The following is a 19,872-nucleotide window of genomic DNA, read 5'->3' as shown; positions in this document are numbered from 1 at the left end:
ATTAAACACTCAGCACACAGAGCACGAGATTAAACACCCTTAATTATAAAATATATCAGCATAAGCAGATTGAAAACACTAACAAAATTGTTTTCTTTTCCTACACAATTGCGAGGTTAATAGTGTTGCTTTATAAGTTTATTCTTCATTCTTTTTATAGAATGTGGGTGTCACTGGTTATTCCATGGCCCCCATTTAAATTCCACCAACTGCTGTGGTAGGATTTGAACCCACGTCCTCGGAGCACTAGTTCGGAGAAGGTTCATTAAGTTGATCTCAGGTATGGACGGATTTTCTTATGAGGAGAGGTTAAGTAGGTTGGGCCTGCACTCGTTGGAGTTTAGAAGAATGATAGGGCGGCACGGTGGCACAATGGTTAGCACTGCTGCCTCCCATCGCCAGGGACCCGGGTTTTCAATTCCGGCCTTGGATCACTGTCTGTGTGGAGTTTGCACGTTCTCCCCGTGTCTGCGTGGGTTTCCTCCCGGTGCTCCGGTTTCCTCCCACAGTCCAAAGATGTGCGGGTTAGGTTGATTGGCCATGCTAAATTAACCCTAGTGTCAGGGTGATTGGCAGGGTAAATATGAGGGGTTACGGAAATAGGGCTGGGTGGGATTGTGTTGGTACACACTCAGTGGGCTGAATGGCCTCCTTCTGCACTTTAGGGATTCTAGGATTCTCGGAGAGGTTGTTTCTTCTTGTGGGAGAGTCTGGGATCAGAGGGCATAATTTCGGAGTTAGGGGTCACCCATTTAGGACAGAGATGAGGAGAAATTTCTTCTCTCAGAGGGGAGTGAATCCATGGAATTCTTTACTGCAGAGGGCTTTAGAGGCTGGGTTGTTACTCCAAACAAATGTGAGGTAATGCAGTTTGGAAGGTTCAATGTATGTAGGAATTATATGGTAAATAGTAGGCCCCTTAGGAGTATTGACAGGCAGAGAGATCTGGGCGTACATGTCCACCGATCACTGAAAGTGGCAACGCAGGTGGATAAGGTAGTCAAGAAGGCATACGGCATGCTTGCCTTCATCGGTCAGGGCATTGAGTACAAAAATTGGTAAGTCATGCTGCAGCTGTACAGAACCTCAGTTAGGCCTCATTTGGAATATTGTGTACAATGCTGGTCGCCACGCTACCAGAAGGATGTGGATGCTTTGGAGAGGGTACAGGAGGGGTTACCTGGATATTGCCTGGTCTGGAGGGTATTAGCTATGAGGAGAGGTGGATAAACTCGGTTTGTTCTCACTGGAACAACGGAGGTTGAGGGGGCGACCTGATAGAGGTTTACAAGATTATGAGTGGCATGGACAGAGTGGATAGTCAGATACTCTTTCCTAGGGTAGAAAGGTCAAGTACTAGGGAATGTAGGTTTAAGGTGTGGGAAAAAGTTTGGAGGAGATGTGCGAGGCAAGTTTTTTACACAGAGGGTGGTGAATGTCTGGAACGCGCTGCCTGGGGAGGTGGTGGGAGCAGGTACGATAGCGGCATTTAAGGGGCATCTGGGCGAATACATGAATAGGATGGGAATGGAAGGATATGGACTCCGTGAGTGCATACGGTTTTAATTTAGGCAGACATCATGATCGGTGCAGGCTTTGAGGGCCGAAGGGCCTGTTCCTGTGCTGTACTGTTCTTTCTTCCTTGCTCTTTATGTTCAAGGCTGATATAAACAGATTTTTAATCAGTAAGGGAATTGAGGTTTATGGGGATAAGGCTGGAAAGTGAAGTTGCGGATTATCATATCAAAATGATCTCATTGAATGTTGGAGCAGACTCAATGGATCTAAGGGCCTACTTCTGCTCCTATGCCCTATGGTCTTATTAGCCCTGGCCCTCTGGATTACTAGTCCAGAGACATTGCCTCTACTCCACTGTTTCGCCTTGGTGCAATCTTGCTGACAATATAATGTACAGTTCCAACTTCCCATGACCGAATTTAAATCCGCTTCAATAGTGAGCTCTCTGGTAACATTAAACAAGTGTATGCATCTCACCATCCTTAAGTGAAGTGTTGAGAGTGCATCAAGCTGAGCTGGTGGAGTGAATTTCAATTACCAGGAGGATATAAATTTGTTTTTTTATTCGATATTTGTGGGGCTCATCAACTTGTGCTCTTGTGTGACTTTAATTAAAAATATGAATCATCATGATTCTTTGTATTTTCTGAAATGACCACAATTGTACCTTGTGTTTCAAATTATAGTTATTCAATCATACAAGACTCATATTTTGCCAATTGGCCCAAATGACCAAGGCGAAGCTTAGATTGATGAAGGATCACTTGGACTCAAAGGGCCGGATTTTCTGACCGCGCTTGCCCCGAAACCGGAAAATCCCGCCCGAAGTCAACGGACTTTTCCATGGTCCGCCCCTAGCCTGCTCCGATGCCTGCGGCGGGCGGGACAGGAAGATTCGCCCCAAAATATCAATTCTGTTTCTCCCTCCACAGATGTGGCCAGACTTGCTGAGTTTATCCAGCATTTTCCCTTTTTATCTTCATCTAGTTTTAAAGGCAGATTGACTTTATGAAACTCCCAAATATTCCTGCGGTCAGGATAGAATTCCCTTCAAGTTGAAGACTTTAGGTGAAATCTTTTGACCATGTTTAATTCCTGCTTCATGTCTTCCTTTTGCCAGGAGGCTCATCCAGAATTTTCTAGGTGATGTTAACAGGAAACCTTTTATTAAAAAATTTGTTGCAAAAAATCTAGCTCAGGAATCATAAAACCCACCCAGAGAGGGAGCAATCTAACCTGCATGTCAATCAGATCCAAACTCTCACATTCATAATAATGTACCTGGCTTTGATTTATTCATTCATGGGACATGGGCATCGCTGCCTGGACCAGCATTTATTGCCCATCCCTAGTTGCCCTTAAACTGAGATGCTAGGCCATTTCAGAGGGCTGTTGAGAGTTAACCACATTACTGTGGCTCTAGAGTCAGATGTAGACCAGACCAGGTAAGGACGGCAGATTTCCATTCCCTAAAGGACCACTGCATAAAAGCAAATTACTGCGGATGCTGGGATCTGAAACCAAAAGAGAAAATGCTGGAAAATCTCAGCAGGTCTGGCAGCATCTGTAAGGAAAGAAAAGAGCTGACGTTTCGAGTCCAGATGACCCTTTGCCAAAGTCATACAGATGCTGCCAGACCTGCTGAGGTTTTCCAGCGTTTTCTCTTTTGGCATTAGTGAACTAGGCGGCACGGTAGCACAGTGGTTAGCACTGCTGGTTCACAGCTCCAGGGACCTGGGTTCGATTCCCGGCTTGGGTCACTGTCTGTGTGGAGTTTGCACATTTTCCTCGTATCTGCGTGGGTTTCCTCCGGGTGCTCCGGTTTCCTCCCACAGTCCAAAGATGTGCGGGTTAGGTTGATTAGCCGTGCTAAAATTGCCCCTTAGTGTCTTGAGATGGGTAGGTTAGAGGGATTACCAGGTAAATATGTCGGGATATGGGGGTAGGGCCTAGGTGGGATTGTGGTCGGTGCAGACTCAATGGGCCGAATGGCCTCTTTCTACACTGTAGGGTTTCTATGATTCTAGATGGTGTTTTTTTCCAACAATTGACAATGGTTTCATTGTCATCAGTAGATTCTTAACTCCAGATATTTTTTATTGAATTCAAATTCCATCATCTGCCGTGGGCGGGATTCAAACCCAGGCCCCCCCAGAATAATAGTTAAGTTTCTGGATTAATAGTCAAGCAATAATACCACCAGGCCATCACCCCCCACAAGATGCAAAGTATGAATTTATATGTTTGAACCAATCTTTATTTGAAACCAGGTTATGTTTCTGCTTTTACTCCACAGGCTACAGGGATGTTTACAGTGACCGAGTTCAAATGGTTGACAGATCCTCAGACAGCCTACCGCATACTGAAGCCATGGTGGGATGTTTTCAGCCATTACATTTGCATGGTGATGCTGCTGATTTCCCTGCTAGGTGGAACCCTACAGATCGCTCAGAATAAAATGCTATGCCTCCCATGCAAGGTGGTTATTAATAACAGCTGCAAGACCCCCTGGGAGAGTAGCAGTGGGACTCCAGCCAGTAATACCCCTGCTCTGAGTGGGATAAAGAACCTGCTAGACCGGCAGCAGTACGTATACATCGATGCTGTGTGCTACGAGAAGCAGCTCCACTGGTTTTCCAAGTTCTTCCCCTACCTGGTGCTCTGGCAGACGCTGCTCTTTTTAATATGCAGCAACTTTTGGTTCAAGTACCCCAGCACCAGCTCGAGGCTCGAGCACTTCATCACCATCCTCCACAAGTGCTTCGACTCGCCGTGGACAACCCGGGCCCTGTCCGAGGCCGTCGAGGTCAACGGCGAGAAGCAGCCGTACCGCAAATCCAAGGACGTCTCCAGGATCTCTTTCTCCTCCGTCAACTTCGAGATGGGCGGCAAGCTGGCGGTCAGCCGAGTGGAGCCCAACTTCCCCGACCCAACCGAGAAAACGATCCTGGATCGGAAGGAGGGTGAGCAGGCCAAAGCCATCTTCGAAAAGGTGAAGAAGTTCAAAGCGCATGTTGAAGAAAAGGATATCATCTACAAGTTGTACATGAGACAGATTATCATCAAAGTTGTTCTATTCATTTTTATTATTTCATATATTCCCTATTATATTATCGAGATGCGTTTTGATATCACATGCAAGGTTGACATACAGGTATTTACAGGATATCAGCAGTATCACTGTGTCCATTCTTTGGCAACTATATTCAAACTCTTAGCCTCTTGTTATGCAGTACTGGTTGTGATACATGGGTTTCTCAGTGTCTATAGCCTATACTGGATGCTCCGACGCTCACTGAAGAAATATTCCTTTGAAACTGTGCGCGAGGAAAGCAGTTACAGGGACATCCCAGATATTATAAACGACTTTGCCTTCATTCTTCACTTGTCAGACCAGTACGATCCACTTTATTCAAAGCGATTCTCTGTCTTTCTCTCAGAGGTCAGCGAGAACAAATTGAAGCAGATTAACCTTAATCTGGAGTGGACGGCCGAGAGATTAAGGTATAAACTGCAGAAGAACCCTCAGGACAAGGTGGAGTTGTCCCTGTTCATGTTGAGTGGACTTCCTGACGCTGTGTTTGAACTGAAAGAACTCGAAGTGCTGAAGCTGGAGCTCCTAACTGAAGCCAAGTTCCAAACGGCAATGTCCCAACTCACCAACCTTAAGGAGCTGCACCTTTACCACACGCCGACCACAGTGGACCAACAGGCACTGAACTGTCTATCTGAAAACCTGCAGATATTGCACATCAAGTTCACTGACATGGACAAAGCCCCGCGTTGGATTTTTAATCTAAAGAATCTGACAGAACTTCATTTAACGGGCAACATAAAAATGGAGAAGAATCACTTTGTGTCCTTAAGTGGACTTGAGAACCTAAAGAATTTAAAAGTTCTATACATGAAAAATAGTCTCCCTCACATTCCAGCAGTGGTAACTGGCTCAGGGCTCCTCCTAAACAAACTGTCCATTGATAATGAAGGTACAAAACTAACAGTGTTCAACACATTGAAGAATATGATAAACCTCACAAACCTGGAACTCCTTAACTGTGACCTGGAGCGCATTCCACATTCAATTTTCAGCTTGTACAATCTACGTGAAATTGATCTAAAAGGCAACAGACTTAAGACCATTGAAGAAATCATTAGTTTCCAGCATCTGAAATGGCTGTCTTGCCTTAAACTTTGGCACAATGCTATTGCATACATACCAGTGCAAATTGGGACACTATCAAATCTCGAGCAACTGTACCTTAACCATAACAGGATTGAAACCGTACCGTCACAACTATTTCTGTGTCACAAGTTACGGTACTTGGACATCAGCAATAATTACTTGACTTTCTTTGGTGATGAGATCAGTGATCTGAAACATCTTCAATATCTTAATGTATCCAACAATAATGTAAGTGAAACCACCTACAGTTATTGTCAAAGGGATTGTGTTGTGTAATGATAATTATGTAAGTTCTTCAGACTCTGGCCTCTGCTTGGTGTATCCACAGATGTTCATAGAATCATAGAATCCCTATAGTGCAGAAGGAGGCCATTCAGCCCATTGAGTTTGCACCGACAACAATCCCACCCAAGCCCTAGCCCTGTAACTCCACATATTTATCCTGCTCCTCCCCATGCCACTAATGGGCAATTTAGCATGGCCAATCCGCCTAACCTGCACATCTTTGGAGTGTGGGAGGAAACTGGAGCACCCGGAGGAAACCCACGCAGACATGGGGAGAACGTGCAACCCCACACAGACAGTGACCCGAGGCCGGAAGTGAACCCCCGGGACCCTGGCGTTGTGCGGCAGCAATGTCTCACCTTCCATTGCATCATCCCTTTACTGAAACTGACTGATTTCTTCACTACTTAAGAGTGGTATTATGATCCCAGCTGATGTTATACTGGACAAGTTAGATCCCAGAATAGAACCTCATCATTTCAAAAAAAAAAATTAAACTATGGTGTTTTACTGAACCGATTCACAGGAGTCTGCTGCTGACCTTTAAATAAATAAGATAAAAGATTTATTAATCAAGGGATCAGTGCTGGGTCCACTGTTATTTGTTATTTATATTAATGATTTGGATGAGAATACAGGAGGCATGGTTAGTAAGTTTGCAGATGACACCAAGATTAGTGGCATAGTGGACAGTGAAGAAAGTTATCTCCAATTGCAACGGGATCTTGATCAATTGGGCCAGTGGGCTGATGAATGGCAGGTGGAGTTTAATTTAGACAAGTGCGAGGTGATGCATTTTGGTAGACTGAACCAGGGTAGGACTTACTCAGTTAATTGGGGAGAGTTACAGAACAAAGAGATCTAGGGGTCCATGTTCATAGCTCCTTGAAAGTGGAGTCACAGGTGGACAGAAGGTGAAGAAGGCATTCAGCATGCTTGATTTCATTGGTCAGAACATTGAATACAGGAGTTGGGACGTCTTGTTGAAGTTGTACAAGACATTGGTAAGGCCACACTTGGAATACTGTGTACAGTTCTGGTCACCCTATTATAGAAAGGATATTATTAAACTAGAAAGAGTGCAGAAAAGATTTACCAGAATGCTACCAGGACTTGATGGTTTGAGTTATGAGGAGAGGCTGGATAGACTGGGACTTTTTTCTCTAGAGCGTAGGAGGCTGAGGGGTGATCTTATAGAGGTTTATAAAATAATGAGAGGCACACATCAGCTAGATAGTCAATATCTTTTCCCAAAGGTAGGGGAGTCTAAAACTAGAGGGCATAGGTTTAAGATGAGAGGGGAGAGATACAAAAGTGTCCAGAGGGGCAATTTTTTCACACAGAGGGTGGTGAGTGTCTGGAACAAGCTGTCAGAGGTAGCAGTAGAGGCGGGTACAATTTTGTCTTTTAAAAAGCATTTAGATAGTTACATGGGTAAGATGGGTGTAGAGGGATATGACCAAATGCGGGCAATTGGGATTAATTTAGGGGTTAAAAAAAAAGGGTGGCATGGACAAGTTGGGCCGAAGGGCCTGTTTCCATGCTGTAAATCTCTATGACTCTATAAGAAACATGAGCTATATTACACTAGGCAACAAATAGGTGAGAAAGACTTTAACACAGACACAAAGAAAAAATGATTCAAACTCACACTATCCCTTTTATCCCAGCAATACCCTGACAGACCCAACACTCCAGTGAAGAGGTACCACTATTTCCACAAGAAGGGCGGTTCAGTTGCAAAGAGATTTCTTTTCCAATAGACTTCCCAGCAATCACTAGAAATCCTTCTGCATTTGGTTTCTCCCTTGAGATCTAGAAAATTCACTCTAACTTCACTGATACTTTAACTTTAGAGTTCTTACATTCACTTCTTCAGCGGCCTGGGATCATTTTCAGCGAAAGAGGGTCTTAGACATTTCCATCTTTGCCCTATGGTTATCCATCCTAACTGAAACTAAAACTGTTTCTCTTGTCTCTCTCCATATCTCTGTGTGGGCCCATTCTCCAATCCCCTGTCGCTAGGCAACAGTCGTCATGATGTGGAGATGCTGGCGTTGGACTGGGGTAAACACAGTAAGAAGTCTCACAACACCAGGTTAAAGTCCAACAGATTTATTTGGCAAATAAATCTGTTGGACTTTAACCTGGTGTTGTGAGACTTCTTACTAGGCCACAGCACAGATTTTTCTATTTTTTTTTGTGTTTGTTCTAACTTCCCTAAACCATTAACTTCTTGGTAATCCGTTGCTTCACTTCGAGGGTTGTAAAACCTCATTAAAATGCATGTTTATACAAACAGGACCTGGAGGCCTCCTGACTCCATCTCAAAGAAAACCTCGAAAATGAAACCAAACCCAACTTTCACCTTTCTTAACATACAAATAAAGCAATATAAATTAAATTTAAAGCTATAACTAGTTCCTAAAACGTACAAGTACAGATATACCTTACTTCAAACTATATCTAGTTCCGAACAGTAGCCAGTGTAAGATTAGCTCAACGGGGGAAGATTTTTACACAGAGGGTGGTGGGGACGTGGAATGTATTGCCAAGTGAGGTGGTTGAGGCGGTTACATTAGCCACTTTTAAGACTTATCTTGATAGACATATGAACGAATTGAGAATAGAGGGATATAAGTTGTTGGTTTGGATAGGTAAATGTGTTCAGCGCAGGCTTAGAGGGCCGAAGGACCTGTTCCTGTGCTGTACTGTTCTTTGTTCTTCTTTTGTTCTTTAGTAGAACGCTTGTCTAGGATTGTGTGTTCAAGTTCCACTCCAGAGAGATGAGTGCAAAATCTAGGATGATACCTTAGTGTAGTTCAGAGGGAGTGCTGCACAGTTGCAGGTGCCATTTCTTAGGTGAAGTGTTAAACGTAGGCGCTGTTTCTTTCTCGGGTGGATGTAAAAGAACCCTTGGATCTACTTCGAAGAACAGTAAAAGGAGTTTTCACCACTGTCCCAGTCAATATTTTTCCTTCAATGGCAGTAAAATAGATTATCTGGTCATTATCACATTGCTGTCTGTGGGAGCTTGCTGCGCACAAGTCGGTTGCCCAAATTCTAACAGTGATTACACTTGCAAAAAGACTTCACCAGCAGTGATGCACTTTGCCAAAAAGAAGGCAGGATATAAATACAAGGCTTTCTATTTTTCTGATGACTGAGACACATGGTTGTGGATTCAGGCTCTACTCCAGCACTTTTTATGCTGACGCATTAAGGAAAAGAAAGGACTTTTCAAAGTCAGATGGTTAAATTTCAAGCTTTCCACCTAGCAAAAAAAGGGGTAGTAGATCCAGAAGATTCTGAGGACTGACCTTTGATCTTTGGGGAAGCATGGGACCTGGGCTCAATTCCGGCCTCTGTGTCTGTGTGGGTTTCCTCCGGGTTCTCTGGTTTCCTCCCACACTCCAAAGATGTGTAGGTTAGGGTGGATTAGCCATCCTAAATTCCCCCCCACTAATGGCAAGGGGATTAGCAGGGTAAATATGTGGGGTTACGGGGATTGGGTCTGGGTGGGATTGTTGTTGGTATAGACTCGATGGGCCGAATGGCCTCCTTCTGCACCGTAGGGATTCTATGATTCTAAGTGAAATGGCCTTTTGGGAATCTCAGCCTGCAAAAACAAACATTAACTCGTGACAATGTTCTTATAGGACAATAAGAAATAGGAACAGGAGTTAGCTGTTCAGCCCTTTGAGTTTGCTCCGTCATTTAATAAGATCATGGTTGATCTAACACTCACCAAGTCCACTTTCCTGCCTTAGCTCCATAACCCTTCACTCTCCCACTCTTTGAAAACCTATTGATCTTCAACCTTGAAAATGTTCAAGGGCTTGAAGTCCACAGCTTCCTAGGATAAAGAAATCCAAAGACTCACCACTCTTTGAGAGAAGATATTCTTCCTCAAATCTTATATGAGTATCCCCTCATTCTGTGACTATGCCCTCTGGTCTTACACTCGCAGAGAATCATGTAGTGCACAAGAGGCCCTTTGGCCCATCAAGTCTGCACCGATACGTGTGAAACACCTGAGCTCCCACCCCATCTGCCAGCACTTGGCCCATAACCTCAAATGTTACAACGCGTCAAGTGTTTATTCAGGTCTTTTTTAAAGGTCGTGAGGCAGCTCGCCTCTACCACCCTGCCAGGTAGCGCATTCCAGACTGTCACCACCCTCTGGGTCAAAAGGTTTTTTCTTATATTCCCCCCTAAACCTCCTGTCCCTCACCTTGAACTTGTGTCCCCTCATGACTGAACCTTTATCAAAGGTTTCTCATAATCTTGTACACCTCGATCAGATCACCCCTCAGTCTTCTCTTCTCCAACAAAAACAACCCAAGCCTATACAACCTCTCTTCATAGCTTGATGGAATAGCAATTTGCAAAGTGAGACCCCAGGGGGCTCCTGAACAACCTGCCTGTTTCTCTTGGACTACCTGATGGTCACCAATTCCCTTCCTTCCTCAAGTCCCTCCAGTGCTTTCCAGTGAGTGGGAATAGCCTCCCACCATTTACCCTGCTAATCCCCGAAGAATTTTGTATGTTCCAAACATAGCATTGCATTGTTGATTTAAAGCCATCATTTCCTGTCTGTAGATAAACAAGAATGTTTGACCTTGCTGTTCGAGCTGCCTTTTCTCACTCATGACTTTGTTCAAATAAATGCTACGCCTTGGCAACACTTTCTATTATTGGCAAAAAAAATGATTCACGTCGAAGACCTTTGGTTTATTAAAAAAGCAACAAAGGCTTTTCTTCATTGAAATGAGCTGGCATAACAGTAGTGTCTGAATCTCCACCCAAAACAGTAACCAGAAAAGATACTACTGCCCACAGAGCAGTACAACAATTAGAAATTATTGTTGCATAAACTTTAACTTTTATTATTGTTTCCTCATATTGTTCTCACTGTGTGTGTATGTTTTTCTTTTTCAAATGCTTCTGTTATTATTTCTGGACTATTTCTCTCTTTTTGTACAACTAGATGCTTTTATTAGCTTTGCTGCTGTCCTGTTCCTGGAGTCAGGAATGTACTGGATTCACATTCCCTGAGCTCTGGTTCGCACTTCTTTAGAACGCAGAACATCGTGGGCCGAAGGGCCTGTTCTGTGCTGTACTGTTCTATGTTCTATGTTCTAACAGTAGAGCTCAGGAACAGGCCCTTCGGCCCTCGATGTTGTGCCGAATATGACGCCAAATTAAACTAATCCCTTCTGTCTGCCCATGGTCCATATCCCTCTATTCATTGCATATTCATGTCTTTATCCAAAAGCCCCTTTAACCCATCTATCGTATCTATCTCCACCACCACCCCTGGCAGTGTGTTTCAGACGCCAAGTAAAAAACTTGCCCGTCATATCTCCTTTGCATGCTCCCTTATATTAGACATTTCAACGCTGGGAAATAGATTCTGACTGTCAACCCTCTCATAATTTTATAGATTTCTATCAGGTGTCCTCTCAGCCTCTGCCACTCCAGAGAAAACAACCCTTATTTGTCTATCCTCTCCTCATAGCTCATACTCTCTAATCCAGGCAGCATCCCGGTAAACCTCTTCTGCACCCTCTCCAAAGCTTCCACATCCTCCCTGTAATGTGGCGACCAGAATTGAACACAATACTCTAAGTGCAGCTTCACCAACAAATGATTAGCTGAAAGAAAACATCAGCACCAATTTTGCACAGCATTCAACATATTGGGGTCGTGATAAATGAAGGAGAGGAAAATAGGTTCAAAGCATTAAATATATTAATTATACTATGGGTCTCACATGGCAGTTTTCAGTCTTGCTGTTATTATAGGCAAGGAAACACAGTGAAAAATGTTGAAGTTAAAGTTTATTTATTATTACACTGCAATAAAGTTACTGTGAAAATTCCTGAGTCGCAACACCCAGGTGCCTGTTCGGGTACACTCAGGGAGAATTTAGCATGGCCAATTCACCTAACCAGCACGCCTTTCAGATTGTGGGAGGAAACCGGAGGACCTGGAGGAAACCCACGCAGACATGGGGAGAACGTGCAAACTCCGCACAGACAGTGACCCAAGCCGGGAATCGAACCCGGGTCACTGGCGCCGTGAGATAGCAGTGCTAAGATGTCCTCATTAGACAGGAATGGACGGTAAACTAAGTAATGAGGAAGTAAAGAGAATGTTGTGCCGTATTGCAAGGGGGATGGAGTATAAAGTAGAGACGCTTTCTCAAAGCTCCACTTTCCTGTCTGTCCCCATAATCCTTGTTTCTCTTGCCTGTCCAAAGTCTATCGAACTCAGCCTTGAATAAATTCAATGACTCGTCCTCCAGTGCCAAGGCAGCGCCAGAAAGACAGTAAGAAGTCTCACAACACCAGGTTAAAGTCCAACAGGTTTAACCTGGTGTTGTGAGACTTCTTACTGTGTTTACCCCAGTCCAACGCCGGCATCTCCACATCATGAACACCAGAAAGGTCAGCCACCCAGTGTTAATGTGATTGAGAAGATGGTGATACAGAGGACTGAGACATGTCTGATTAGACACGCACATACAGAGCGTCCTCGGTTGTCTTGGCCCAAGTGTCACCTAGCAGTTGCACCACTGATGTTGCAGGGGATGGGTGGTCCCATCACTGGAGATGGATCTCCTTGGAAGAGCTTGGTCAGATTGAAGGCATACAGCTGTGAGCCCACAGCTCCTGGTTCTTCTAGCGTGCCATTGTGTCTGGGATACTTAAGGGATGCTTTAAAGAAGCAGCACCTTTTGACGTCTTATGCTGGGACACCCTTCTCCTATTAGCACCTCATCTCAGCAAGGACACATGTTTCAGAGGCTTCCTCATCCTGCAAAGGATCAAGGACAATGTGAGCCTCATGTGTATCTATTAAGTCTCATACTGAAGTGCACAGTTGCAATGAGGCTAGTGATAAGGCTAGTGTTCATGTTGGCCCACGACAGAGGGTACTTGACCAAGAGGCCCCTTTGAGGGCCTCACGTATATGCCTGCCTTGGCTGGCCAATGCTATAGCCTCTTCCTTTGCAGCCTTGGCTTCCTCAAACTCAACGTCCTCATCCTCTTCGATGTCCTCCTTATCAAAGGAGACGTGCAGCTCCTCCATGCCCTCTCTGGCAAGTCCTCCCCCACTTTGCAACTCCAGATTATGCAGCGCGCAGCAATCCACAATGATATGTGAGACCCTCTATCGGGATTGTGCTGGAGTGCTCCACCAGATCAGTCCAAGCATCAGGATCATCTCTTCAAGATGCTTATGGTCTGCTCTACCTTCGCTCTGTAGGATCCTACAGCCTCCGCATGGGCATCACCAGCCATGAGCTTTACGGGTACCCATTGTCACCGAGGAGCCAGCCCTGGATCCTGCGCGGTCCCTTCAAGATGTCCAGTATCTGTGATCTACTCAGGATTCATGAGTCATAAATGCTTCCTGGGCACTGGGTGCAAACCTACACGGTGGCACAGTTGTTAGCAGTGCTGCCCCACAGTGCCAGGAATCTGGGTTCAAGTCCGGCCTTGGGTCAGTGTCTGTGTGGAGTTTGCACATTCTCCCCGTGTCTGCGTGGGTGCTCTGGTTTCCTCCCACAGTCCAAAGATGTGCAGGTTAGATGGATTGGCCATGCTAAATTGCCCCTTAGTGTCCTAAGACATATAGGTTAGGGGGATTAGTGGAGTAAATATGTGGTGTTATGGGGTAAGCTTGGGTCAGAGTCGGTGCAGACCCAACGGGCCAAATGGCCTCCTTCTGCTCTGTAGGGATTCTATGACTGGTTTGTTATGGTCACAGATCAGTCGTACCTGGAGCAAATGGTTGCCTTTCCGTTTTATATATTGGAGTGCCTGATGCCAGGGTGTTTTTCTAGCCACATGAGTCCAATCAATTGCCCCTTATACCTGTGGGAATTCACAGATAGGGATGTGTTACTGCAGTTATACAGGGCCTTGGTGAGACCACATCTGGAGTATTGCGTGCACTTTTGGCCTCTCTACCTAAGAAGGGATATACTTGCCATAGAGGGAGTGCAGTGGAACCTCATTAGGCTAATATCGGGGTTGGCAGGACTGTCCTATGAGGAGAAATTGGTTCAATTGGACCTGCATTCATTGTAATTCAGAAGGATGAGAGGAGGTCTGATTAAAATGTGTAAAATTCTAACAGGGCTGGATAGACTAGATGCAGGGAGGATGTTTCCCCTGCTTGGGAAATCTAGAACAGTAAGAAGTCTAAAAACACCAGGTTAAAGTCCAATAGGTTTATTTGGTAGCAAAAGCCACTAGCTTTCGGAACAGGCTGTTCCTTCGTCAGGTGGGTGGGAGTTCTGATCACAAACAGGGCACAAAGACACAAACTCAATTTACATGAATAATGATTGGAATGTGAGTCTTTACAGCTAATCAAGTCTTAAAGGTACAGACAATGTGAGTGGAGGGAGCATTAAGCGCAGGTTAAAGAGATGTGTATTGTCTCCAGACAGGACAGCTCATGAGATTTTGCACATCCAGGCTGGTTTTGGGGTTACAGATAGTGTGACATGAACCCAATATCCCGGTTGAGGCCGTCCTCATGTGTGCGGAACCTGGCTATCAGTCTCTGCTCAGCGACTCTGCGCTGTCGTGTGTCGTGAAGGCCGCCTTGGAGAACGCTTACCCGGAGATCAGAGACTGAATGCCCGTGACCGCTGAAGTGCTCCCCCACAGGAAGAGAACAGTCTTGCCTGGTGATTGTCGAGTGGTGTTCATTCATCCGCTGTTGTAGCGTCTGCACAGTTTCCCCAATGTACCATGCCTCGGGACATTGGGGAAACCATGCAGACGCTACGACAACGGATGAATGAACACCGCTCGACAATCACCAGGCAAGACTGTTCCCTTCCTGTGGGGGAGCACTTCAGCGGTCACGGGCATTCAGTCTCTGATCTCCGGGTAAGCGTTCTCCAAGGCGGCCTTCACAACACACAACAGCGCAGAGTCGCTGAGCAGAGACTGATAGCCAGGTTCCGCACACATGAGGACAGCTTCAACCGGGATACTGGGTTCATGTCACACTATCTGTAACCCCTACAACTTGCCTGGATGTGCAAAATCTCACAAGCTGTCCTGTCTGGAGACAATACACATCTCTTTAACCTGTGCTTAATGCTCCCTCCACTCACATTGTCTGTACCTTTAAGACTTGATTAGCTGTAAAGACTCACATTCCAATCATTATTCATGTAAATTGAGTTTGTGTCTTTGTGCCCTGTTTGTGATCAGAACTCCCACCCACCTGACGAAGGAACAGCCTGTTCCGAAAGCTAGTGGCTTTTGCTACCAAATAAACCTGTTGGACTTTAACCTGGTGTTGTTAGACTTCTTATTGTGTTTACCCCAGTCCAACGCCGGCATCTCCACATCATGGGAAATCTAGAACCAGGGGACACAGTCTCAGGATACGGGGTAAACATTTAGGATTGAGGTGAGGAAAAATGTCTTCACTTAGAGGGGAGTGAACCTGTGGATCTGGAGGCTAAGTCACTGAATGTAATAAAAAAAATGTTTTTTTACATTCTAATGGCATCAAGAGGTATGGGGGTAAAAGCGGGAATTTGACATTGAGATAGAGGATCAGACACAATCATGTTGAATGGTAGAGCAGGGTTGAAGGGCTGAATGGCCTATTTCTGCTCCTAGTTTCCATCCCCCGGTTCTAGATTCTCCCACAAGAGGAAACATCCTCTCCACATCCACCCTTTCAATACCCCTCATGATTTTAGAATCTCAGCAAAGCATTGCGCCCTGGCATCCTGGCGCGCTTGGTCTCTGTTGAAGTTGATGTAACTGTGGAACTTGGCAAAAACAAGATTGGTGACCTCCTGTATGCATTTGTGCCTGGACACTTAATCCTGCCAAGGACCCCAGTAGAGCCCTAGAAAGAACCACTAACATACAAATTGAGTGCGGCTGTTACTTTCAGAGCCGCTAGCAATGGCTGTCCTCCCAGTGGCACCAATTCCTGGAAGATGTGACAAATGTAAATCACCACATCCCTGGACACAGGGAGGGCATCAGAGACTCTAGTTCTTGTTCATCTGTAGATAAAACAAGTAGGGGTGAATTTTACCGTCCCACCCACCACAGGAATCGGACCGGGCGAGGGGCGGACCATGGAAAGGTCTGTTGACCTCAGACGGGATTTATGGTTTTGGGATGAACACGGCCTTGGAATCCCGCCCGTGTGTTCTCTATCCCATCAGCCTTGCAAGTCACCTACTCACGATGTTTCTCTGAAACACATCGTCTGCATCTGGACTGGGCCCTGCTTACCCTTGGTCTGGAAGGTTTTGCTCCTACTTTTGGTGATCCAGGCATACTGTGGCCATCTTTTCCTTCTTTCCTGCCTGTAAGTGATAATGCGGGCAGCAATAAATGTGGGCTTTAGCCTGCTGATGGCCTCCTCTCTGCAGCATCAGTGAGAAACAGACACGGATCAGTATTAGCCTCCAAAGGTCCTCTTTCTGTCAATGACTTGTCAGTGGTTGTGGGTCCAAGAGCTTTGCTCCAGTATTGGCAACCATTCACCCCTGAAATGTTGACCAGCATAGAGGGTGTTTCAAGGTGCTCCCCACACCGCAACCTTGTTGTGATATTGCTTTGACCATGCTATGTTTAGTCCAGGTGCTGGGATTTCATTCGCTGCACTCTAATACTCTTTGTAAAAACATGAGGGTAACTGTTTAGTCAGGAAATGAAATAATTTGAGGATTCTTGTTTGTGAACCTGCTAGCTCTGTGATGCTAACACACATCTAAAGCTTGTTCAGTTGGCCAATTGCTCTGGAGATCATTATTGCTCTGGAGAATATCCAACCTGTGGACAGGGAGATTGATCTGTGGGATTAGTCTTGCATGAAAGTGCATCATTGCTTCACTTTCTTGATTCCCTGCACAGTCATTGAAAAGTTTCTAATATGCCTCTCTTTATTTGTGATTCGGGAATACACAGTTCAGTTGAGACCCCTTTAATCCCCACCCCCGTGCATGTACCTATCCTCCAGCATTGAATTCAACCATACAATCTGCCCTGCATGTGTGTGTGTGTGTTGCGTGTATGTGTGTGTCTCTTTTTAAGTTTATTTATTAGTATCACAAGTAGGCTTGCATTCACACTGCAATGAAGTTACTGTGAAAATCCCCTAGTCGCCACACTCCGGCGCCTGTTCGGGTAACACTGAGGGAGAGTTTAACATGAACAATGCACCTAACCAGCACATCTTTTGGACTGTGGGAGGAAACCGGAGCACGCAAAGGAAACCTACACAGACACGGGGAGAACGTCCAAAGATGTGTGGGTTAGGTTGATTGGCCATGCTAAAATTGCCCCTTAGTATCCTGGGATTGCGTAGATTAGAGGGATTAGTGGGTAAAATATGTAGGGATATGGGGGTAGGGCCTGGGTGGGATTGTGGTCGGTGCAGACTCGATGGGCCGAATGGCCTCTTTCTGTACTGTAGGGTTTCTATGATTTCTATGAACGTGCAGACTCCGCAAAGACAGTGACCCAAGCCGGGGGATTAAACCCGGGTCCCTGGTGCTGTGAGGTAGCAATGCTAACCACTGTGCCACCCAGTGTCTGTAGTATGTATCTGTATGTGTGTGTGTGTGTGTGTGTGTCTGTATGTATGTGTGTCTGTTCTCTGTGTGTGTGTATGTGTGTCTGTGTGTGTGTCTGTTCTCTATGTGTATGGGTGTGTGTGTGTGTCTGTTCTCTATGTGTATGGGTGTGTGTGTGTGTGTATGTGTGTGTGTGTGTATGTGTGTGTGTGTGTGTGTCTGTATGTATCTGTATGTGTGTGTGTGTGTGTGTGTGTGTGTGTCTGTATGTATGTGTGTCTGTTCTCTGTGTGTGTGTATGTGTGTGTGTGTGTGTGTCTGTTCTCTATGTGTATGTGTGTCTGTGTGTGTGTCTGTTCTCTATGTGTATGGGTGTGTGTCTGTGTGTGTGTCTGTTCTCTATGTGTATGGGTGTGTGTGTGTGTGTATGATTCAAATTTATAACCTCAGATTATTAGCATAACACCTGCATGTCCATTACATGTGCACAAACACTGGAAGTGACTTTAACTAACTTCCCTCTTCCTCCTGTTGGAGATGCTCAAACGCTCTGGTCCAAATCCATTATAATAAAGTCTCACAAGGAACGTTAGTGGTGCTTCAACCTGGGATTCTGTTTTTATTTATTTGACAAAAATGCACTTTGGAATTATATTTGCCCTTAAATTAATGTACTTTGAAGCCATTACCAGTTAGGTAATGTTGCAATGGCCTTTTGGAACTATTTGGTACCAGGATGCTTTTTATAATGTTTAACATGACATCACATATTGATGTGAAATTAATTGCTCTATCTATCTGTATGTTGTAAAGGTTTGCAGTTTGAAGCAATTATACTGTGCCCAAATGATTCTTTTCCAACTTGGTTTTCTGTTACAGCTGGAATCCTTACCCAACGGACTATTCCAGTGCCACAACCTGCGGACATTACTTGTGGGCAAGAACAGCTTGATTGTATTATCGCCTCTCGTGGGAGAATTGGAGAACCTTGCACATTTGGAACTGACTGGAAACCAGTTTGAGTTCCTGCCTGAAGAGTTAGGCCGGTGTAGCTTTAAACCGGGTGGCCTTGTTGTGGAGGAGACAGTTTTTAACTCGCTGCCAGCCTCCATCAGAGAACGCTTCTTGAAGAGTGACACAGAGCAAGCATAACCAGATCTTGTGCCTAAAAATCGGCCAATGTTTGCAGAGATGGTGGGAGGAAACGCTCAGCTATTGTTGATGAGGACCTTGGCTCAGAGCTACATGGATTCTTCAAAAGTGAAGACCAGCTCTCAGACAGTTACCTGTCGGCTATCCAGAGCAGAGTTTGTATTACAAATAAATCACTAATTCAGACATATAGATGGATAAAACCATGCCTGGGACATCGGTCGCAAATTGCAGCAAGAAAAAGAAAAGAATATTGATCAAGAAGGCAAAAGTGACAACTATTGCAATGCTGATTTAGCCACACTCATTATACGCAGAATGAGTTTGTCGATGAATGCTTTTTGTTGTTATTTTTTACAGGAGATATAAATTTGCACAGTGTACAGTCTGGGGACTTGTGGGGTGGGTGGAAATTTTCAGATTTCTAAAATAAATATTTAAAACGTTAAATAAAAGTAAAATTGCACTTTAAGGGATGCTTTCACATCCTGAACTTGATTTCCTTTCAGGTGAAGGCTATGATAGAAAGGCCTGACATTATTTCACAATGTTCAGTCGGTAACCAGGAGCCGTGAGACATGTTAAACATGTTAAACTAACTGGAATGTCTTCTCTTCATCCACCGTCTCTTCATTGAGTTCTTTTCCCCCAACTCAGAACATATCCTGGCAATGCTAAGAATTCCCACTGCATATATTCAAAGATATATTTTATTAGCTGAACTGACTTTAACATTGTTTGAGTATTGGAATAAATATTTGGCATGTCAGATTCTTTGCACTGGTTGGTATGGCAAGGTTTCATTGGCGATATGTAGGTTTTCATCTGATTGTTTGAGGTCAGGAGAGTAATGTAACAATTTCTTCATGTTCCTCTTTATATTGCCTCTGGTATCACACATCCCCTCTGCTCCCTCAAAACAAGACACACTTGCTTGTTCCAATACACTTGTTTACCCAGCACCAATCTAGGGTAGGTATTCCTTCCTCAGGTGCCATCTTCCCTCTTTTGGTGGGACATTGTTCAAGGCTTTCAGTCTAATCATAGAATTCCTGCAGTGCAGAAACAGGCCATTCGGCCCATCAGGTCTGCACCGACTCTCCAACAGGACATCCCATCCAGACTCTAACTCTGTAACCCACGTACTTGCACC

At 44.9% G+C, this 19,872-nt stretch overlaps 1 protein-coding gene across 1 annotated transcript; it reads left to right on the top strand.

The window, feature by feature from the left end:
- Positions 1 to 205: 205 nt before the first annotated feature.
- LOC144497521 (volume-regulated anion channel subunit LRRC8B-like) lies at positions 206 to 18,719 on the top strand. Its single transcript, XM_078218913.1, has 3 exons — positions 206 to 280; positions 3,815 to 5,929; positions 18,447 to 18,719. The coding sequence occupies exons 2-3, from the start codon at positions 3,824 to 3,826 to the stop codon at positions 18,717 to 18,719; spliced, it is 2,379 nt and encodes a 792-aa protein (XP_078075039.1). The 5' UTR covers positions 206 to 280; positions 3,815 to 3,823.
- Positions 18,720 to 19,872: the final 1,153 nt, after the last annotated feature.

This window comes from Mustelus asterias, chromosome 8, assembly GCF_964213995.1.
Source record: "Mustelus asterias chromosome 8, sMusAst1.hap1.1, whole genome shotgun sequence".
In the NCBI taxonomy this organism is placed as follows: Eukaryota; Metazoa; Chordata; class Chondrichthyes; order Carcharhiniformes; family Triakidae; genus Mustelus; species Mustelus asterias.
This window is presented reverse-complemented; position numbering and strand designations above follow the sequence as displayed.